We start from the raw sequence: 24,441 nt of genomic DNA, 5'->3' as shown, positions 1-24,441 counted from the left end.
GTTTAGAACTGTAAAAGCATTCTTATGTTTTTGCCTTTTTTATATAATTAATAAGAAAAAATGATTGAAGTTTAAAAAACACAAAATCAACATACTTTAAGACAATAATTAATTTCGTCACAAGGGTTAAAAAAAATAAAACCGCTACAGTACAGTAAATATTGCAATTTATGTTGTGTATAAAAAGAAAACCAGCCACCTGAGTTCTTACTTTTAAAGCAGTATCACTTGAGTATTTGACACCCCTTTCTTTCACGCCACTACGCTCTTTAACATAATATTATTGTGGGTACAACACGTTTGTTTATTATTTATTGATATCCATTTTAATAAAAATAAAAGTGGGTATTAATGATATTATAAATTAACAAAGAATGTAACTTCTTAACTATGATAATGTTATTGATGTGTGAAACGGTTTTAAGTTAACTCACCTAACCATTTTTATTTTGTTTAATTTCGTATATTTTTGTTAAAAATTATATCTATTAAACGTTATGAATGTTATAATTTTAGTATCTGCTAAAATACACATACATTAATAATTGCATTTTATTTATAGATAAATATTAATTAATATAAATAAATATATGTGATATTTGAAACTTACCAACGCGTATCTTGGCTCGTTTTGGTAGATAGTACCCACCCGTGTCCAATTGAAATGTCTTAGTAACGCTAGTCGAGGAGCGTTAAATGCATTTTCACTTGGTACAACTCGAAAAAAATTTGGAAAATCATCTGAATTGCTGAACATTGGATGGGTATCAGCATATGACAACTAAAAATTAAATCAATTGATAATTAAAAAAAAAAAAAAATATATAAAAATATAAATTTATTTAGGTATGTAGTTATTTATGCGTGTCCGTTTGAATAGAAAACTAGTAATTCATGCTTCTTGGTATGGGAGAAAGTGATATTGAAGAATACTGAAAAGGTCCTAATGGGCTTAGCCTCTCAAAATTCTATTAAACCCCATAAAATCAATATAATTATTCATTAATCATTAATGTACGATCTAAATAGTTAATAAACATTTTTATTATGTATAGTATTGTTTCCTTAAAAATTAATTAATAAATGAGGTTCAAACGTATAACTACTTCAGCCACGATTTAAATTTTTATAATAATTTTCAAATTTCAATTGACATCATAAAATATTAAATCTTTGTATAAGACAAAAATAAATAATAATTTATAAATATTTTTATAAAGTTCGATACGTTTTTTAACGTTTTAGAAATTGCAATGACTTTTCTATAGTAAATATAATGGGCCTGTAATATTCTGTATATGAACATGGTTAAACTCGTCTAATATTTGAGAGTCAATTTTGCAATTTTGTTCGTACGATCACAAATTTTTAAAAGATTCTTTCATATCAATAAGTATTTTTAACGGTTATTAAATAATTTTAATGATTTAAAAACATTATAATGTTATAAAAACCAAATTCTTAAATACAAAAAATGTTTTATTTGGATAAATTAATATGCTTATACTTTATATTTTGCATGGATGTGAAATACTCTGTGTTTAGTTTAAATTATTATCATTTTATTAACTAAGTATAATGATTATTTAAATATGTGTAATAAATATTTTATTTTATTTTTAATGATATTACACTGCAGGTACCTATGATAAAAAAAAAAATTAATTAATAATAACTGACTAACAGTTTTTAATAATTTGATAATATATTTATTCAAGGAATTATTGAGAGTCAAATCGATATGCCCTGAAACTATTTGAAAGATTTAGTATTCAGATTTCTAGTGTTTTTATTACCAATATGTTGCTAATTCTAATTTAATACCACTTTATTTAAAATGACGTTATGAATTATTTCAATCTCCTTTTTTTTCGTACTTAGGTAAGTACACGTATAATATTTCAATTTCTATATTTTTTAATTTTAGTTAATTAATTTTTTGTTTATAATATATTTTGTTTCATTTTTTTTAAACTTTATTTTGCTATTATATATATTATATATACATAATATATATATGAAAATTCATTAAATGCTTTGTAAAAGCCACATGGTATTAATTCTATTAAATAAATAAAAATAAAAATTTCTCTTTAGTAGAAAATTCATATTGTAAATAAATATAAATGAATTTAATTTAATCTAAAATAAAATAAATATTTATTGAATTTTTTTATGTTTGTTATATACTAATTTATAAATTTAAAGTAATATTCAAGTTTCCAAAAGAAAATATAAAACTCATTCCATTTATTAGATTTTATATTTTTTGAATATATACTTATTGCGGTTATCCAATGTTAGACATTTATACTTGACATTTAACTTATTAGGATCATAATCTTCAGGAATACTCCGTCACAAAGTTTTCTTCTCGCGGAAAGTTTATAAATGTCAAGAGATTTACGTTTATACTATTCTTTGAGAATCCCAACCAAGACGACCTGTCAATAAATAAGCTTTAAATCTAAGGTCCACCAGTATAAAGTAAATTTGAATTTAGGGAAACATTTAATAAAATATTGATTGACATTGAATAAATAATGTTCTTTACTATCATTACCTAACTTTGGATTTTTTAATTTAAATATGCATTACTCTAGTCATTGGCAGTACCTATACAACTACTGTTTAATATAATTTGAATTTAAATAAAAAACGTATATATCGGTATTATAGCTATGTTCATAATATGTAGGTTATACGCCGTTTTAATCGATAGCTATTTTTAACTTTTCATAAATTATACTTATTTATAACTCTGATTTAATATAACACGATTCTATATTGTAAAATGATACAAAAAACTTGTACAATAAATATAAAATTATAAATTATTTTAATATTGAAATAAATTATAAATATACATATACATATTGTACTAAGAAGATCAAGTTATAGTTTATAAAATATTTCTCTTATTCTTGAAGTATAGAATCAAGACCTAATATGCTGATAAACATAAATATATACGAATCTACACCAAAAAAATATTTGTTCAGTATTTTTTGAACATTTCAGGAGACAATAAGCTTATTAAAATGTAAAATAAATAAAAATATATGTACTTTTTAAGCAAGTTCATGAAATTTTTTAATCAATATCCATGTTTTATTTTTGTATTAATGAACGTTTATCAAAATAATAGATATCTTAATCAAATATAGGGTAATTGCAATAGTTTTGAAATTATTGAAACAAGAAAGTCTCTTGCATATTATATCATTTCTTTGAAAAAATGTTTTTTATGAATTAAAAAAAATCTGTTTAAATATTAGCACAATAAGGAGTAGATATAAATAAGAATATAATGATATTATAGCTATTTACAAGACATTGAATCATGCAAACTAATAAAGGCGGTGTTTTAATTGATATATGGTCGTCAGATATTAATAAACCAAGGTAGTGTAATTGTAATTACAAGGTTGCCTAGTACTTTGGATATGCTTCGATATAGGGAACTATTGTAGTAAAAAACTAAAATGTCACAAACTTATTGATAATATTGACTTTTTAGTTTACGAGTAAACTGTATAAAAACACATATTAAAAAATACCAGTAATAACAAAATATATACATTTTGAGATATCTGAAAAAACGATTAATATAAAGAGTTTTGCTACCCCTAAATACATAGAACACAAACTATACGTGATAATATAAAACTATATTATTGCATATCAGTAATTTTTTTTTAAAATTGATTGGATTAATTTGAATACAGTTTTTAGTTGGTGTCTAATGAAAGTCAATTAATAAAAAATTTGCTATCTTTATGTCCGACCATTATTAAAGTAATTAAAGTTAATATTTAGAATTTACATTGTATGTGAAATATAAATTATGTATATTAATACCTTAATAAGGTTGTTTACATTTTTGGGTAACGAAAAGTTTAAAAGCGGAATAAAGATTAAGGCGGTAGATGATTTTGTAGCGAGTTAAGTCAAAAATATCATTTACCTGAGTTATTCTCCAATGTTTGGATGCTTTTGCAATTGGATCTGTCACTTGGGTACAGGCAGCGCCGAACAACATTACTTTGTGCGGTCCTTCGTGCATCATATCGAAAAATGCTTTCATGCCCACCGCTGCATTGCACTGAAAAATTTATACATAATTATAACAAAACAAAACAAAAAAAAAAAAAAATAAACATTTGTTTAATACGTTATTTATATAAATATTATTTAAAATATAATATAAAATGATAAAACGTTTAGAAAATATAAGTGATAGAGTGGTTCTATGTATTCACTGACTTATTTTATGTCTTGGACTTTCTAAAAGGGGTTTTCGTATAGGTACTAAACTGAAATGAAAGGTACAAGAAATAAAGTAATCTATTAGCCTTCTAGCTACAGTTAATATTTCTAATATACATAACATGTTGCAGTGTAAATTCTTGAAGTTAACAGTTTATAATAATTTATTTGGCGAGAAAAAAAATATTTGACAGTTATTGTTAGTTTGATTTGGTTTCAACTTTCAATTATGTTCAGCACGTCTTTAATTATAAATATTATGTTAAAATAAAAAATAAAACATTATGATAGTAATATTATTATATCATATTATGATAAATATTCTTAGGATTTCATTTACAACAATTTCAAAAATGCATATGATAAATGTATTTTATGCAACAGTTCTTGAAGATCATTCTAATGAAAAAATACCACTAAAACACCACAAGAAATTTCTATTGTAAAATGGAGATAGAGGCCATGGCATAATACATAATGTAATATAACAATATTTGAGACATAGTTTTGTTGTAATCTCTTTTATACCACATGTTTACTTTTATAATGAAATACAAAGAGAACAAACACAATATCCATTAAAAACATATCAAAATATATAAAATAAACTCACACCTAAAAAATTATAAATCATATTATTTAAATTTAAATTTGTAAATAAAACTTGCTAAAAATAATATTATTAATTTATTCTTTAGCTTAATGAAAATTAGAGTTATTCACTAACTAAAAATAAATAGCATGTAACTTAATGTATAGTATTAAGTTGAGTAAAAATGAGTTAAAAATATATATACGAGTGAATATATATATATTTTTTAACTAAAAATAATTGTTTTAAACCAAAATTATGATTTTATAAAATATCAAAGCATATTTTAATTAAAATCGATTGAGTTATATTCAATTTATAACTTTCACTTATGTTTGGTGATTTACACATATTAAATATATATACATACATAAATAAATTAATAAAAATACGTATGGTTTGTACCGTGCTTTAAAGAATCGATAAAAGATATCATAAAAGTCTTACTGAAAATGATTTCTTTAATACTTTGATTATCAAAAAAAAATTAATAATGAGAATTTTGTTCTTATGTATTTATAAAGTGCGAAATCGGCAACAAGAAAGGTTTATTTGAATCATGACACACAATAAAAGTTTATGACTGCTTTAAAATGAATAACTGTTATATTAGCGCATTCAGTTATTCATTTTTAAGTATATTTTATAATAACGATTCAAGTGGTAAAATATAATTTAACAACTTTGGTTTTATTGAATGTAATAAACATCATTATTTGTAGTTATTTACCCAGAAAAATATGTTAATTGATATGTGGTACATGATAACCCTATTTTCTTAAATTCACAAACATTTATTATTGTCGAAGTTGCAATATAAAACTCATAACAATGAATTTCTGATAATACTTTGTTAACATTACAATAAATATCTACTAATTATAAAAATGAGCGGGTATTAAATATTAATTTGAAAATTGTTTTTATTTCGTTTACAATATGTACTAATTTAACAGTGAAATGTATTATGTGCAAAATATCATGGTGAGATATAAATACAATTTTGTAATTAAAACTAAAAAAATATGATATAATTGGTATCTAAGTGTAATCAAACATTATGGGAATATGTGGATTCATACAAATTTTGTAGCTATATTATACCTGGATTAGCGATGAAATTAAAATAAGATTTTAAATTATTAGGTAAATAGTAATAAATAGTTACTTAAAAGAGAACAATTTTATAATATATAACTATTAAATCATTAGTTTAGCGACTGTTATTATGTTATACGAAAATTATAAAATCATAAAATAAGAAACAAACATGACAACATTCTGTGTTACAAAACTTATTATTTCTATAAATGTACGCAGTTGAGTTATACTCTAAAATACATAAATAGTTTTTTTTTAGTTTCATTGTGATTAAGTTTGTGTAAAATAATATGCGATCTTAAAAAGTGATATAAAATATAATTGTATATGAACGTGTGAAAAGTTATTGTTTCAAACTTTTATAGTATAGTTCATAATTCTAAAATACTCAACATGCATTACTATAATAGCTCTATAGACGTATTTAAATATTCGGGCAACCTATTTATAATCATTTTTACCTCCTACTCTCATAAAAAATAAATTTTGACTATATTTGAAAAAAAAGAGCAATTGCATAGTTGTAGGACCTACAACGTATACCTACAATGTAGGTTAGGTAATTTTATTAATAAAGTTAAATATCTAATTAAAATACGTTATTTATTAGCATAATGTACAATACAAAATAATAATTAATTTCGGACATTTTTTCAATATTCTGAGCCATTTCCGAATATTACCACGAATAGGGGATTCGTTATATTCAGGGGACATAGTAACGTCCCCGGAAACTACCAAACCTTATGTACGATAAATCAATGGAAATTAATATCACTATCACGAATTTATTTTTATTATTCGAAATTGAAAATAGCCACGTGATCAGTCTCGCAGCTAGGCACTTGGTGGCTTTAATGTAAATTAAAATTAGGCCTCGCCTTGAAAATATAAATAGTCATAACATAAAATTAATTAAATATTGAGGATTTACACACAATATATTCGATACGATTACGAAAATTCAGGTTATGTGAGAAAATTATATAAAGATATTTTACAGATAATACAGAATCAAGTGAATTGTTTACAATATCATAAATAATTCAATTGAATTGTGAATTTTTTATAACTCATTGAGTGATATGTATATCTATATCAAAATTAATTCCTCGTGGCGACAAGTAGCTGAAATGAGATGCATCTGAGGCCACTGTATTTGACTTGAAGCTCTATGTGATTGAAGACGTGAAGAAATAGTAAAGAATCGGTTATAAATGTATAATACATTATAAATGTCGTTTACGATAGTAATTTTGTCATCCCCAAAAGACAAAAAGTATAGACAGATATTATTTAAGATATTTGCCTGCGAATACACCTACTAAGTACCAGTTACCAGTATAGTCTTTCTGTAGACCACACAGGTACTTTTTATTGGGCTTAACTGTTATTTGGTTTAACTGCATTAAAGGAGAATTTATAACGGCATTGTACCCTTGGTGTTGTGTGACCATAACTTTTAATTAAATTTGGCTCTCTGTTCCTTTTCGAATGTAATTCATTATTTTACGGGCCACTCCCTCGAGTGATGGTTTACAATCACTACACGTACACAATATAAATCCGTGACCGTAGTTTTGATAGGACATTTCTAATAACAATAATATTCTTCACGTAGGTACCTAAGTTAAAAATAAAACGACAATGTTGTTTGCACTAGTTTACGAATAAAAAAATCGGTATAAAATAAAATAATATAATACTATTTGCCACCATAATAGTGCCACATATTGTATCAATGATTAATGCGTTTATATTTTTTGTTTACATGTGTTTTATTTGGATTAATCATGCGCAGTTAATCATTCGCTACACTTGTTGGTTAAAATTAATTAATATACAAAATTCGATTTGATACAAACACATTAACCTAGATATGGTGAATTCGTACTCTGGAATAATAAAATCTGTCTATTGACAGTTTTTTGTATAGTGATCGGACAGATGTGTATACCCGGAAATGTAAAATCATTCAATAATCGAGACCATCCGACGAAACGTATTGGACAGATGGACATATACCCATATATAATAGTGTATTGATATTTCATAATAGGTAATATATTATAAGAGTTCGTTAAAAATTGTTTTATTACTTTTATTCATATGATAAGTGGTAAAGTTATAAGCATATTACTTATTTTTAACAACACATGTACAGTATATGTACACATTAAAGTAAATATGAAACTAAAAGAAAACGGTTCATGTCGATCATAACCATAAACGTATGAATGTATGAAGTATTACTTAATAAAGTCACCATATTCGATTTTATTCTATTGTCGTTAAACGCGTATTAATAATATTTTGTATAATAGTCGAATGTGTGTTGTCATATTATGATATTAAAATGTATAAAATATAACTACTGCTGATATCTTCTGGGATGGATGTCACTCACAGTCGGAAATTAAAAATCATCGAAACTTGCGCGGCGTGTCATTCGCATTTTCGTTATTCATAATCACACGTCAGGGGCATAGCCATCGCTCAACAATACAAGAAAAAAAGAAAAAGAAATAATAATGCAGTGATTTTATTGAAATTCTAAAACAATTTTTTAATTAATATTTTAGATCCTAAGAGGAGCAGTAAATGGATTGATTTTACTGTGATTTTTTTCATAAATTGAATTTAATTTGTATTTTAGAGAGTTTAAAATTAATTTTTTTCCAGTATTTTTCAAATAATTGGGAAAACAAACAAAAAATTAAAAAATCTAGGAATTTTTACGCCAAACTTGTTTTTAACTCTTTTTGAGCTTTTTATTTAAAATTTAATTTTTTAATATCAAAAAAAAGTATAAATATATAAAAATGTTTCAAAATTTTATACAAGACTTTTCATAAGTTTAATAATTTCCCAATTTATTAAAAATATCAAAAATATATAATCATTAGTCACCATACTGTTACCCACTTGTCTACCTTTTTAAAAATATGATTAAGGTATTGGACAATTGTTATTAAAGCCACAAATATTTATAATTTCGTATTAGTTTTTGATATAATTAAAAAATATTAATATAATTTATATAATTAATATATTCTAAACAATATAACAGATTTGTTTTATGTTGCTTAAAAACTAAATAAAAAAATGTTTAGAACTATTTTGTGTAAATATTTAAAAACTTGTATTTCTAATTTTTATAAAATATTCAAATAATTTAGTAAATATTTTTATTTAGGTAGATAGTAGGTAGAGTAGTGATATATAAATGTATAATAGTAGATGAGTGGGTGTGCTTGAATTTATAAACGATTCTGTTGTCTTAAAAAAGAATTATTTTGTGATTCATTACTATACGATTTTACAGATGAAAGTGATGATAACGAGTGACTTCTTTCTCATGACTACATATTAAAATAAAATTATCAACAGTCAAACAATTTATATTATTGTACTAAAAAAAAAAAGTTTAATTAGTATAGCAATTAAAAAAAAAAAAAACAGTACATATTTAATATTTAGAAAATATTATTATATGATGAAAATTGAAAGGCTAATGATAACTAAGGTATGTTATTTATACATATTAAAGAATAATCTTAATAGCAAGTATTTTATACAATAAAAATAATGCAATATTATATACTTGTATATATTTAAATTCTGTAGTCTTTGGTTTTCATCACTAAATAAAAACTTGAATGTTTTATTTTAAATTATAAACCAGTGTGTAAATTTATTTTATCTTCATTGTTTTATTTTCAGTAAATAATAATAGAATTAATTCGGTTTTATACCAATGATAAATATCATCAAATTATGAGTTTAAATTGTGTAGTGTTTATTTAAATATTCACTATTTAATTTGATCATTACAAAACTAAATATAAAACAAGCCAGACTTTACTAAACTAATAATAATTAAACCCGCGTGCATTGTATTCATTTTTAAACTTTGCGCTTTTGACAAATAATAAAATATTATGACATTTTGAAATTTACAAAAACATTGTTTGTACAACTAAAAAAAAGTAATTTTGTTTTGTAAAATATAAAATTATAATTTCAAGTTTTCAAAAAAATAATAATAGTAACAACATAGTAGTAAATAGTTATAAAAATTGTTAAATATTCTATATGATTAAAGTTAAAATACTATTTTACATAAATCGAATAATTAATTTTATAATTTGAATTCTTTAAGAACTAAAAATTAAAGTAAATGATTTTGTACTATATTTTAATACTTATTAAGCATGTATTTTGTATTTATTAGATTATATTATGTTCTCTCTATTAAGGAAGAAAATTTGCTTTATTTATTATAATACTAAATATGTTTGTTCATAATATGAGCTGTTCTGTGTTCATATAATTCTATTATACTTGTTCATAATGTATGCATGTTATTAAGATATGTATGCGTTAAATGTGAATGATATGATTGTTTATATAAATAATTTAATAAAATATAAACTTAAATTTCGATTTATTTTAGTGATGTTATTAAAACTTCATTAAAAAAAAAAAACAATTATTTGAGGTTAGCTCTTAAAATTGGTTTGAAATACAATTTTTTCACTTTTTTTTTTTTTAGATTGTCTTGAGATCCTTTGATCTTAAAAAATCATAACTATTAACTCAAATTAAAATATTTAAAAAAAAAAAAAAATACTAATTAAATAATTTTTAGACTTTAAGAATTTTCATTATAATGTTATAAGATCAATAAACATAAAATACTCGTAACATATTATAAATTCGTATTGGTTATTTATATGTGAAATGGTTACATTATTTTGAAGTTTGGTCAATTTATAGATACTAATTTATAAATATTTTTTTTTAATTTTGGAAGTCATAAATCAATTTTACTTATTGTATTGTAATAACTCATCGAGTAAAGATTATATCGATAAATGTGGCTTTAGGAAAAACATAAGAAAACGCAAGTTTAAAAAAATTCTTACTATAACAGCTAATCAATCAACTTATTCATTTTATTATTGGTATATTTAGCACATTTTGGCTTTTATTGATTTATTTTACATTTTTGGCCCAAATCTCTGTTCAATTTTTTTTGTTTGTGTAATTTTATCAACATTCGATGTATAATTATATTGTTTTAAAAATATTTATTTTATGTTTTGAATTTCAAAATATTGAAAAATTAGAATCTTCAATAAATTATCAATTAAATGATACAAATAAGGTCTTATGCAATTAATTTACAAATATTTATATTACAAAAAAAAAAGACAAATGTAAATATTTATTTGTAGTTTTTTTTAGTACGATCAACAATTGTATGATTTTTCTTAACGATATTATTCGAAAATGGTAATAATTTTTATTAAGTCAACGTTATGCTAATTCGAATTTATAAATATTTAACATAAAATCAATGTATTGTATTACGGACCGATACTTTTTATGAAAATGATATAAACAATAACGATAATAATGAATACAAATATGTGGGAAATTTTAAAAATTATTCATAATAAGAAATGTTAGTATTCAAATTGATTGTTTCATAAATAATATATTTATAAATACTATAAAACAACTGTGAAAGTTGAAAAACTCTTCCTGAATAATTAAGTATCAATTTGATTTAAAAAAAACTTTGTTGGGGTATATTGCTTTAAGTCTAACTTAAGCGTAGGTATGTTTTAAATGTTTTTAAAATTGAATATAAATATAAAAACAGATTAGTTACGAACATTTTGATAGTAAATGTTATTAAAAATAAACGCTTTTATTTTTTATCATAACAATAAGAAGTTAACTATCTTCATTTAAAATGATCATAACTTGGCTAAGTTTTGAATTTTTAGTACGTTATAATTTACACACGTAATAAGGATATTTTACCATTCATAATAATAATAACGCCAAAATGGACATGATTGTTAGATTGATTCATTGTAATCTACGTATCTTAATCCGAATGTTTACAGAAATAATAATATTGCGAAAAATTTAAAATACTATAATATTCGTTTATCTTTCATTTTACCTATAAGGTACAGAAAAAGAAATAAGAAAAGATAAATTCATAAATATAAGAATATATTTATGTTCGTATATTTTATAAACCCAATAAATATTTTTGAAATGATCAATATAAAATAATACTTAAATGAACTATAGAATATTAGAATGTTTTAATAATATCAGACATAGTAATAAAAAAACATAAAAATTCATATTAAAAGATGCGGATATTTAAGTATTAAATTCTTAAAAAATATTTAGATAACTTCTATTAACGTACCTACATGGATTAGGTCTGCCGAATTAACCCAAAAATGATACTTTTTTTTCATTATACTGTAATCATAATTTTATATTAATCAATTATAGTACATACATGGAAAAATATTTTTCGCTAATATTTATACCTAGAATTTAACATTTCCAATAAACTTTTTTCGAAATGATCTAAGTTGCATACAAATTATCCATTAATTAACATAAAAATATTATACTTGGTAATACCATTTATTAACACGTAAACGTGTTTATTAATCCACTTTCGTGTATTGGTTTATATTTATTTAATTTTTCGGTATATTGAAATAGAAAAAATCAATTGCCGTTAATCTTCTTGTGTGACGAGAATTTTTACTTTTATTTAAATCAGTGTAACTTGAAATACTTTGAAAGGTGTAGCGATGTAGAAATATATAAAACGAAGCCGCATTTGATACGTGAACAGTGAACACAAAGGTTGCTATACCACACATATACGGTATAGTATAAGTAATTGCATTTATATTTGAAATGCATTAATACATTTTCAATTATTTATACTGTCACTTAACATATACAAAAGACAATTAAAAAAGGTAAAGTGTGATCATGGTCGCGTATAACCATTGTCGAACATCGAGTCACTAAATATACATGGTTGCCTATATTTTTGGTAGTCGTGTAGGTATCTGGTATATAAGCAATTATTTTTGGCCGATCGATCAAATGGTACTTATTATTTAAAATATGATATATCACCGACACGACATCGCTGAAATTGGTGAAGTAAAATAACGTAGGTACTAGGTACATACCGATTGGAACTATAAAAACATTATATTCCTCCTACGAACGCGATTCCTACGCTTTTATCGCGTAGCCATTAACAGTTTAATAACGAGAAACAAAACAATAATTAGAATTCAAAGTTTAAACACTGAAAAATAACATATTAAAGCTATCCACGGCCATGTCATTAATTGGTAAAACGGCATAACAATGATGAGTTTTGTGAGGACCGTGATGCATATATTTCGTGCAATTTGCGTACCCGGTTTGAATAATAAAATTCTTATTTTAAATAAAATATAAGTGTTTGGTTTCGTAGTGATTTCTATGTATATAAAAAGTTCGACGAACAAAATAATATATGAAAAACCTTTCGAATACATCATTTATGTACAAATAAACGGAGATGAATATTGAGAATAATAACTTTCCAAACTCGCAACTGTCATTGGATTGGATTTACCAATTGGGAAATATCCCTCTGCAGAGCATGTCGATTGGAAAAAGTAATTAACTGATAGGATTATTTCCAGCCATTTAGGTCTTAGAGTGGATTATACACCACCAGTTTTTATAAATCATTTCTTTTCGCAGCTTTTGCAGCTGAACGCAATAATTTATTTGCAAAACTATGGTATAGTCGTTATTATATTTTCAATACCATTGATGGTATTAAAAATACATTTTTTTACTCAATATACTTTGTATTTAAATGTTAATTTCCATTAAAAATTTATCGAAAAATATTAAAAGCATTCAAATATTTTTAAATATAAATTATTTCAATTATTTTACTATAATAACAAAAAATATAATTATTAATTTATTATAATTTATTAAAAAATGACATTAACAGAATGATATTATAAAATATAAGTAATAATATTATTTCCGATAACAAGAACCATATTTTAAACAAATTAAATTGTTTCTCTTGCAACTTCATATTTTTAATGTATGTAAAAAAAACTCCTGTTCAAATTCACATCAAGTATTTTTGATACTAAAACACTCTCAATTTAAAAACGATACGTGCAAATTAATTTTTTTTTTAATTTAAACATTATATCTTATATAATACCCAAACAACGTTGTCTTTCATGTATAAATGTTTTACTCATACGACTAGTATGATTCATTAAAACACATAAGCCATAGACAAATATATTGTTCTATTTTTAAATGATTCCATTTATGTTAGTGTTATTGTATATTTGTATTCAGAACATGTACATTCAATTCATAATTTGTATATCTAGTAATTTAAATGATAAAATATAATATTTTCAAAAATCTTCATGTTTTTTGGGATGACGAGTAATTACTATTAAAATAACCACTCTGTATTTATATGATAAACAAGTGTTTCTATTAAATTAAATATTAATTTATAGGTTAGTTTGTATTATACCTGAACAATTAACGTTTGTATATATTCATAAGTAAATGGTGAACAACATATATATATAAATAAAAGGCTTTATATTATTATATAATTATTAATATTAATCATTATAAAATTATATTTATGATTTTATAACAATTTATATAATAATAATAAAATACTAATAAGTAATAACAATAGAACTGCATTAATTATTCATCCTGCCTTTAGATTAGTTTAAAAATGTAACTATATGAGCTTTACATGTGATCTATTCGTTTCTGTAATTATTATTTTTACTATCATCATCATCGTTATTTGTTTATCTATTGTTATCATAATTATTTTTTGTTTTGTTTTATCTCTCGTGTTTTGTCCCTTTCCAAATAATAGCTGGAGATATAATAATATTTCTGCTAAAATATCATTAAATAATAATAAGAATAAAAAAAAAAAAAAAAAAACAAAAACAAAACAACAGCACTCTTATATGTTTTTAATTGGACGAGTAAGCTAGCTTCTCAAGAGGTGAACAGCAAATAGAAACAAATAATATAATCAATGTACTACGGTACTATGCCATTTTGGTATTTGCTGGACGAAGACGCGCTATAGTAGAATAAGATTATAAGAATATTAATTCAGTCAAACCTTCCGCATTGAAAATTGGCGTTTAATTAAACGTATTCAATGTGCATAATCTAATAGCGTAAGTAAATAAACGATCATTACAATGCATTATTCAATTAGTATTATGTTAATGAAACATAATACATAATGTATACACGTGGAAAAGGGAGTAATAACAATTAAATTAATCGCTAATCTTGAATGTAAATGTAACGATCTACAACTTGATTGTATTTATAGATATAGTCTACTTGTCTTTGGAAAAATGTGTTCTTGTGTTAACCAAAAATCATACTGTGTGAAATAGGGTTTTTATAAAATATATTTATTTTGTGTGAATGTCATGTAAACGATTTTCAATCAAAACTATAACCAATGTTTTATCATCTAGTCGTACCTCGTTATGGTTTTATCTAAGATAAGTAATTTATGAACTAGACCATATTGTTTTATTTCCCTTGTGTACAGATGTTGGTCAGCTGTCCAAATTCCATGTGTTTGAAAGGTCTTATTTTTTAGAACTATTATTCCCATAGATTGTATTCATCATTTTTTAAAACAATTAATTACAATTAATTACAATTATAATCTCGTGTTAAAAAATGTCCCATCCGACAAATGTTAGTAGTATCGATAACGGCAGGTTAATATATCAATTCATATTTGTGGTTCTAAGTATACTTAAAATCATAATGCAGTAGAACGTTTAAGTTAATTGTTCTTTATATTTTAGTACTAAGATAATATTATTTATGTCTTACACCAGAAATATTATTCGAAATTATTAATTTGAAACTTTTAAAAAAATAAAAAAACCGTACCTAAATACTTCGACATAACTTGACGCTTACTCGCTTAATAAACTGATGTCTGATATTGCAGATCACAACGTATCCTTTTAAGTTGCCGGCATTATTTGGCATGCATGTTGAAAACTATTGGTGTTACACTTTCGTCTATCAGTTTACAACGAACTTTCAGTTGTTTAAATTATATCTATAATTAATAGTATTACAATATTCCAAAAAGGTATGATGTAATACAGGTGTGATATTTATACTTTAAAGACAACTACAAAAACGTCTCTTATACGTTAATATTTTGTCGGCTCCTCGATTTGAAATCCCTCGATCTAAGTACTTCAAAATTGAAGAAAATTCCATTCTTATACAAGGCTGTAATCGATTATATTCCGGCCCATGGAAGAACATTATCGTTTTGCGGACATGCAGGCTGACGGCGGTGACCGGCCTGGGGATTTATTTGCCTCGCCATGTATACACACTTATAGCGTTTAGCGTTGCCGACCGCTAACGAACTGCCGTTGAACGACGTCGGTATGTAGGGTATGTGGGAACTATGTTGATGAGACGGTGATGCGCGGAGTCGGACGCGTTTTGGTCGGGACGCGGTAATGTCTTCTGCGGACCGGAGTACATTATTAAATAATGATTACACATACCTGTACAGCAAATTAGCAAACATTGATAGTGTACAGTGGCGGATCTAGGATTATTTTATGGTGCGTGCTATTTCGTCAACAATAATAGTCCTAAAGATTGTTATGTACAATTTGGGGAAAAAAAAATTAATAACTTGCTACTTGAACATAATTAATCAATATAAAAACTATAGACGATTTAACGTATTTTTTTTTTTTTTTTTTTTGAAATTGTCGAATTATTAGTGATTTTCAATAAAAACACGCGGAACGGGGTGTGCTTTAGCACCCAAGCACCTTCCCTAAATCCGCCACTGATACTGTATAATTTATCAGAGACGATAACTGTAGTGTATGCACACAGACTTCTATATTATGTATTATATTGTAATGTAATATAATCGATGATATGCTTATTGTTGTTTTACGATAAAATATAGTGAAATATATTATATATTTTTATTCTTTAATCATGATTTGTGTTCAACAATCACTTGGCAGGTATTGGTGATCATTTTATACGTTATCGTTTATTAATTTAGTTTCTATTAGGTAATTGTGATGCTTTTTGGCAGTCAAATAGCAGTGCTAATCGCCAATGTTTGTAATTTTCATATTATACATTTCAGTATTAAGTATTTGGAAAATATGCAATTTGTTAATAATTATCTAATTAGTAATTACTGACCATATGAATAACAATAGATAGTACAATTGACATTACTATAATACATTAATGATTAATATCTTATATTTGGAAATAGTTATTATTAAACAATATTTTTAATATTAACAAATAAACATAAAACATCAAACATTTTTAATTTAGATTTAAAATCAGTATGGTTTTATGTGCTTGTATAATTTAAATGATTACATTATTTTATGCTGTGGTGCTATGGATATGTTAAGCAACATACAGTATCTTAATGGTTTATATTTTTTCTTATATAATAAACTTTATTTCAAAAATGTTTTATCGCCCCAAGTATAACTCCAAGATATTAAAACAATTTTTATTTTAAGGTCGATCTTAATTTTTACAAATTAAATGAAATGTTTCAAGAAAATAAATTTCACGCAATTTTAAAAGCACCATTATCTATATCTATATCTATATATTATATTATAAATATAAATTTCAGTTTTTAAAAATTTCTCTTTCTAATAACTAACGATTCAAAAAAAATATTTTAAACACAAAACTATAAACAATAATTTTCGAATATTTCAAACACATAACCTTTGGAAAGTGACTGACACCTCTTGTTTAAAGTAATATTATAGCGGCCCAATCGAATTACAATATGTATGTACATAAATAAATTGCTGAGGTCATGAATGGAAATTTGGTGAAATTACCCAGGAGAGGGAAGCTGAGTATTAAATGCTCATTACACCAGTGGCGGCCCGTGGGGATATACTATGTTGGGGAGACTAAAAATTTAAACTTATTAAAGCTACTAAAACAAAAATAGAAGACAATAAAAATCAATTTATTTACCCGAGTATACCACCAAAGTAAAATTACAAAATGATATTTTTTATTTACAATGTCTATTATTATCTTAATGGTTAATACATATTTTAATTTTTTTTGTAGTCTTTATAATTTTATATAAATATAAAATATAACTAATAAAATAATACAATGTGTGGTGTACAACTTAAGTCTTAAAGTTACAGGCATTAATTAAATATAGTAGGTATATTAGTATATTGTTATTAGTAACTAGCGACCGGTTTTGTTATCTTTAAAAGTTTAAACCCAAAAATCCGTCCAAGAAACTATTTATAGATTACGTGACTTGCTATAATTATTATGAAAAATACGTATTTTTCTATTCAGACACAAAATATTATCTTATTATTATTATTATATATTTCTCATTCTGATTATTTATTAGTAGCTTTTATGTATTTTTATACACTAGACGGGTCGCTACTACATTATACATATATAGTAGTCATGGGTGCTAAGAATCTGTACTTTAAATTTTTTGGGGGGGTTAATTCCCCCCCCACCGAATTCCGACTATGGTTTGGTTGTTAAACCGATTTAGTATTAATAACGACAATAGGAAGAATGTACTACATAATATTATACTGTACAATGTGTAGTTTGCACCTTACATCGGCATTGCGTATATGAGTATACGACTATGACAAGCCGCGGTTGAATATAATAGGTATAGGACAACACTTGAAACGTCTCTTGACCCCCTTACGGACATTCACATCACCTGTTAGCCTCGGTCGACCGTTATTATTTTTGTGAGTTGAGCACCATCCTAATCTTATTTTGAATAGGACAACAATTTTTTTTCATCCAATGTTAAACACGTTTTGTAAGATAATGTATACAAGTGTATAGTTTTAAAATTACTCCATAACCGTTCTTTTGATTATTTCGTGCAGAAAAATAACATGTTAAAGAAGATATCGACATGTATGATACATACTGGTTGTCAAATTATGACTGTATTTATTCGACATGTATAACATAATTTAATACATGTGCGATGTCATAAGTTCAACCTACAAAATATCTTTTTATGACCTACACTCAAACTATAATATACTTTTTACAGTCAAAGATATGTATATAACTCGGGTCATGTATAAATGTATAATAATAAATAATAATACATGACGGGTCATTCATAGGTACGTTTATATTTTATAGTCATCGCATTTAGATAATAATTATTCAAAAATACAATTTATTGTATATAAATTAAGTATTGAAAAATTAAATTAATTACCCATTACTTTTTCAATGAGATAATTATAAAATATAATGCTATTAACGAAGCAACTTAGAAAAAAAAAATTAACGTAAATTCAAAATTGGTTCAAAATTTAAAACTATTTTGGAAGTTTATCATTAACTTCTTTTATTTGTATAGTCCTTTGATTAATTCTAAACTTTCATGTACACGTATACATATAACGTTGTAGATAATGTTATTTTATACATGTGCAAAAATAAAAACTGTGCTCCATATCACAATTATATTCTCTGTAATTACGAGGCCGAGTTCACAATCACCTTTTTTATTATACTCGTAACAGTCATAGCTATTGGGCCGAGTTTACTTTTATAGTTTTATATAAATAATATGTCACCTTAGCCCCTAGCAGCCTAACCTTTTTTTCTATTTAAGCTATAAGACCTTGTGGGTGTGTTTCGCATTGCCTTCACCCAGTCTTACACCGTTTATTTTATGATAATAAAATGTACATCGCATTTGTCTCTCTTAGGGTTGTCTGCGCTGTATTACAAAAAGCCTTTCCTGATTATACCGTGCTGGCTAACGGCTTAACCTACGGCATACTCAGTACCTCCTCTGAGTACTCACAGCATATTTAGGTAATAGAAACAAAACGCATGAAAATGGATAACTTACTATACGAGATAATAATTGACCTTTAAAATCTATCTTGAATATACTTTACTCTAGAAAACACTCTTTTTTTATTTTGATTATCACCGTAAATCATATACTGTTTTCTTCCTACCATCTTCACTTTTCTGTTTCACACCCAATCATATTAGCACACGGTGTTTGTATATATTTTTGTTAAAAATAAAAGGAAAACATTGTTTTGTGTCGTGATAGTTGTCGATTTCCTGTGTCATATTCTACATACGGATCGCGTATTTTGTAGTAGGTATTGCAGTATGGACTATTATATTAGTATCATGTCCAAAAACCGAAGTGCTGGTGCACCAATAGTTTGTGCATGCCCTTGATGTTGGTCCTTCTATGTAAGTACATTTCGTTTTAAATGAGGTAGGAATGTTCATCTGATTTCTTAAGAAAATTACTGTTATCAACTTATCGACTATAATATAGCATGTAAAGCTTATTTTATTACTTATTATAGTCAGACAATTTTTTCAAATTATAAAATATTCATAGATTAATATAATAATATAAATAATTATAATTTAAAAATAATCAACCCATTTATCTTCCAAACCTTATATCATGGACGTAACTTTAACCTAAAGTTATATAATTATCACATAAACTAATCGTTCATAATTAAATTTAGATACATGTCAATTCTTAAAAAAAGGAGGGGGGCTTCTTATTTGTAAAATAGAAGTTTGTATCACCACGGATTTCCTTAATACTGGTGTAAAAAAATCTAAATTATAAAAAATATTTAAACTTACAGATTCTAGAATTTTGATAAATATAATAATAAAATAAAAATGAGAGGAAGCATTCCTGGTGAACCACTCTGTATATGCGATAAAGGGTTGATCAGTATTCATTTCTCTGGTGTGTTCAGCTGCTACTGCAGCTAAACTTTAATAAAATAAAAACGACAATTGTGTCTAAAAAAAAATACCAATTTAAATTAGCTGCTTTGCGTTGGAAAATATAAATGTATACCTATATTTAGAGATAATGTACGTTTTTGCGTGCGAAATTAATTAACAAATTCAGTTAAATCGAAAACTTCAGGCGTATATATTGACACACTTAAGTTGAATCTTTACTGGTGGAAAATTGAAAACAATACACATGGGTATTATAAATGAATACGAATAAAAATTATTATGAATATTAATATACTTTTTATATTATTTATAAATAATAAATATTAAACGTTATAAACTAAAATAAATATTAATTATCGCTTTAGTTTTTAAAACATTTATTACATTGAATTAATTAAAAATTAATTTTTAGCTGATAGTGCTAAATTATTTAAGCTTGTCCAAATACCTTTAGATATTACTTATCTTTAATTCGGTTCTCATAGTTTCGTAGTGTATTAATAATGATACGAAACTAAATATTTAAAAACATATATTTAATATTTGACTCAAATCTTACTGTCAGTGCACATATTAAGTCATACAGCACAACAGCAAAGCTATATAAAAATTATATTTCTTGAAAATATACGCCTCTGAAATTTCTGTCCCTATGTATTAAAAAAAGTTTACTTCTCTTTAGTAAAATAAAGTCTTGAATTGCTTTTCTTGTCCTGACATAACAATTCTGTCTCCTAGAATCATCAATTAGAGTGAGTATAAAATAATTTTCTTCGCTATTTGTCTTTTGAGTTTAAATTTCAGACTAGCATACTCAGGTTACGATGACATTTTATGTTTAATTATAATATATAGATTAAAACATGGAAGACAAATGAATACTTATATATTCTTAAACAATCTATTAACAACAAGATCTTCTAAAAAAAATCAAATTTAATATATATTTGGTAAATACTTGAATGAAAAATATATTTCATGCGAAAAACTAATAACACAATTCTTGTTTATCCTCTCATAAATATTTAAGTGCCCACAGAAACATTGATATTTTTAATTTAAAAATTTGAAATAATTTAAATTAATGTTAAAAATAATTCAGTTTAAATATATTTCACTATAGTATAATTATTATTGCTACCATTGTTATGTATGGTTTATTTAGCTTACTATGTATGAACAATAATATATAATTATTGTCATTATTATATCATAAAATCAAATGTTAAACTATTACCGATGTACAAGTATAATTTATTATTTATATTATTGTATAATATGTAAAATGGAATATTTTCTATGTAAATAAATATTAATATTGAATATTATGAAATATAGTGTACGTAAACAATAAAATACAACTTTTCGGGTTTTTTGTCCGAGTTGAATCAAATTATTTTTGTAGTATTTTTTTTTTTTTAGAAAATATTTTATACAAATACTAAAAGTTGGGTGTAATATAATTTCCATCTAATTTTATATATTTATAATGATACAGTTCATTTTGTATATGAGACGGTTTAATAATATGAGGTCATAAGTACTTTTGTCTGAGAACTCAAAAGGATGTCAAGTGAGTTAATGAAAAAAAATACACAGTAGGTCGTAAGAATAATAATTAATAATTTATTATTATATTCAGGAAATTACCTGGAATCTGGTTCGTAGATACAAGGGTTTTGGAACGTTTTCGGATGGGTCTTGTTTATACGAATCAGTATGCTACACCACAACTATGGGTTAGCTTCAGGGTCGCTTCAGGTTCTACACACGCACACACATTTACACACTCATACTCACATACACCCACACATACACATACCCACCCACGCGCGTACTCATCCACCTGACCCGACTATGAAATATAGTAATCTCGAGTATTAAACGCACACATATCATGGAACGCGTATATTATTTACTTTACGGCGAAGGCAATGATTCACGAGTCATGTCAACGCGACGAAGGACGATGAGGATCGCAGCTGCAATCATCTCCATTCTCAGTTGCTTCGCTGTTATTGTTGCGAAACACAAAATATTACTGCAATTCGACCACGTGCACGTGTAACTATATGTGTATGCATTATGTGCAGAACATGTCCAAGAAATGATATCCAGTTTCCTCTGCAAAGTATACGATATAGCTCTCTCCTGTGCTCCTGTCGTTGTTTCAAAACGCGGTCTCCAGGGACTCCGGAGTGGTCGCGGTATTATAATATGAGGCACTCGATGTGATATTATGTGTATTATATATTTTATTATAAATTGGTGATCATAATATTTCCCGAGTGAGCATGTAAATAATAAAATTATTACACGTACTGAGTGATCTATTTAAGTGCCTACGTACTCTGGAATTCGAAAAGTTCTAACTTTTTTGAAAATATTTCTTTTAAATAATTTGATGCCGTTCCAATATTTTATAATTTTATTTCTTTAAGTTTTTACATTTTAGACGTAAGATACATAGTATAATTATTATTTTTCAGACTATTTCATTGTATAAAAATCGAATTTCAAATGAGTAGTTACTATTTTATTAGTTGTAAGTATTTCAAACGTTTAAGTCGTATACAACATAATATTATAATCGATCAGACATATTCAATGTAAATAAATTTTTCCCCTAAACCGATATTTCTATTATATATACCAATGTACATATTGAAATATATACATTGTACGTAGGATATCCAATGAAATACCTTATAGGGAAAAATGTAATAATAAATAAATTATTTTTAATCATAGTTATACATAAATAATATTATTTTTGTACAATATACATATAATTAATTAATGTTTATTCGTATTATTATATTATGTTTAATAGCGAGGTACACTCAGCAGAGCGAGTTCTTCGGTTTCTTTTTTCATATTAACTTAACAAGTAAAATGTTCTATGATAACGTACATTACGTTCTTGTGTAGTTATATACATATTATATTATGTAAGATGACTCCCATTAAGATATTATTTAATGGTGCTGCCGTTAATTTTACAAAACAATTATTTCTAAAAATGCAGTTACATTAATAATTCAACATGACACTTTATAATTCACCGCTACCGGAAATTAAAGTTAAAATTACGAATTTTTTTATGAAAAAGCAATTTAAATGTATTTTAATGCATTCACACGTATGTTATTAAAAAAAGAGGAAACAAAGTCAATATTAAAAAAAATCTTATAACTAGGTAATTGCATTTTTTTTTTTTTAAATGCATACTGGCTCATTTCTCAAACTATATAATTATAGTTTATAAATTTGTAATATACTACGAAAGGAAAGTATACGTTGGTTGCTTTTGAATAATTAAGTATCTACGTTTTAAATGTATAGTACGATACACGAAACGAAATTGTTTTCTATTTAACCCTAACTCGGGCGTTTTCTATCTTAAGTTTCTTCTACATTTAACACATATTTAGGTTAGGTCACTACTCGTAACAAAACATTTTCAACTAAAATCGATTTTAATCAACAAACTTACTACCACAACCACGTTGTAAGATTAATTTGGCGTAGAAAAAATATTGTTCGTGTGGTATGAAATCGTAACGATGAAAATGCTAACTGAAAAGAGTTATGAGATTAAAAACGAATTGTGATGTATTAAACCTAGTATTAGATTGAAAGTGATAAAGATCAATAACGTAATGCGACCGAGTTTTATGATTATTAAATAATAAAAACAGAAATATTATCGTTGTCTTTTC

At 25.0% G+C, this 24,441-nt stretch overlaps 1 protein-coding gene across 4 annotated transcripts in view; it reads right to left on the bottom strand.

The window, feature by feature from the left end:
* LOC113550378 (gamma-aminobutyric acid type B receptor subunit 2) overlaps positions 1 to 24,441 on the bottom strand; it is a 274,638-nt gene that overhangs the window by 39,918 nt on the left and 210,279 nt on the right. For all 4 annotated transcript variants that reach the window (XM_026952151.1, XM_026952149.1, XM_026952150.1 and 1 more), the window contains 2 exons: positions 3,968 to 4,105; positions 611 to 781 (listed from right to left, as the gene is read on the bottom strand). In XM_026952151.1, coding sequence (XP_026807952.1) covers positions 611 to 781; positions 3,968 to 4,105 — 309 coding nt within the window. The remainder of the gene's footprint in view (positions 1 to 610; positions 782 to 3,967; positions 4,106 to 24,441) is intronic.

The sequence above is a fragment of the Rhopalosiphum maidis genome, chromosome 4 (assembly GCF_003676215.2).
Source record: "Rhopalosiphum maidis isolate BTI-1 chromosome 4, ASM367621v3, whole genome shotgun sequence".
Classification (NCBI taxonomy): domain Eukaryota; kingdom Metazoa; phylum Arthropoda; class Insecta; order Hemiptera; family Aphididae; genus Rhopalosiphum; species Rhopalosiphum maidis.
The sequence above is the reverse complement of the archived record's forward strand: the minus strand, read 5'-3'. Positions and strand labels throughout refer to the sequence as shown.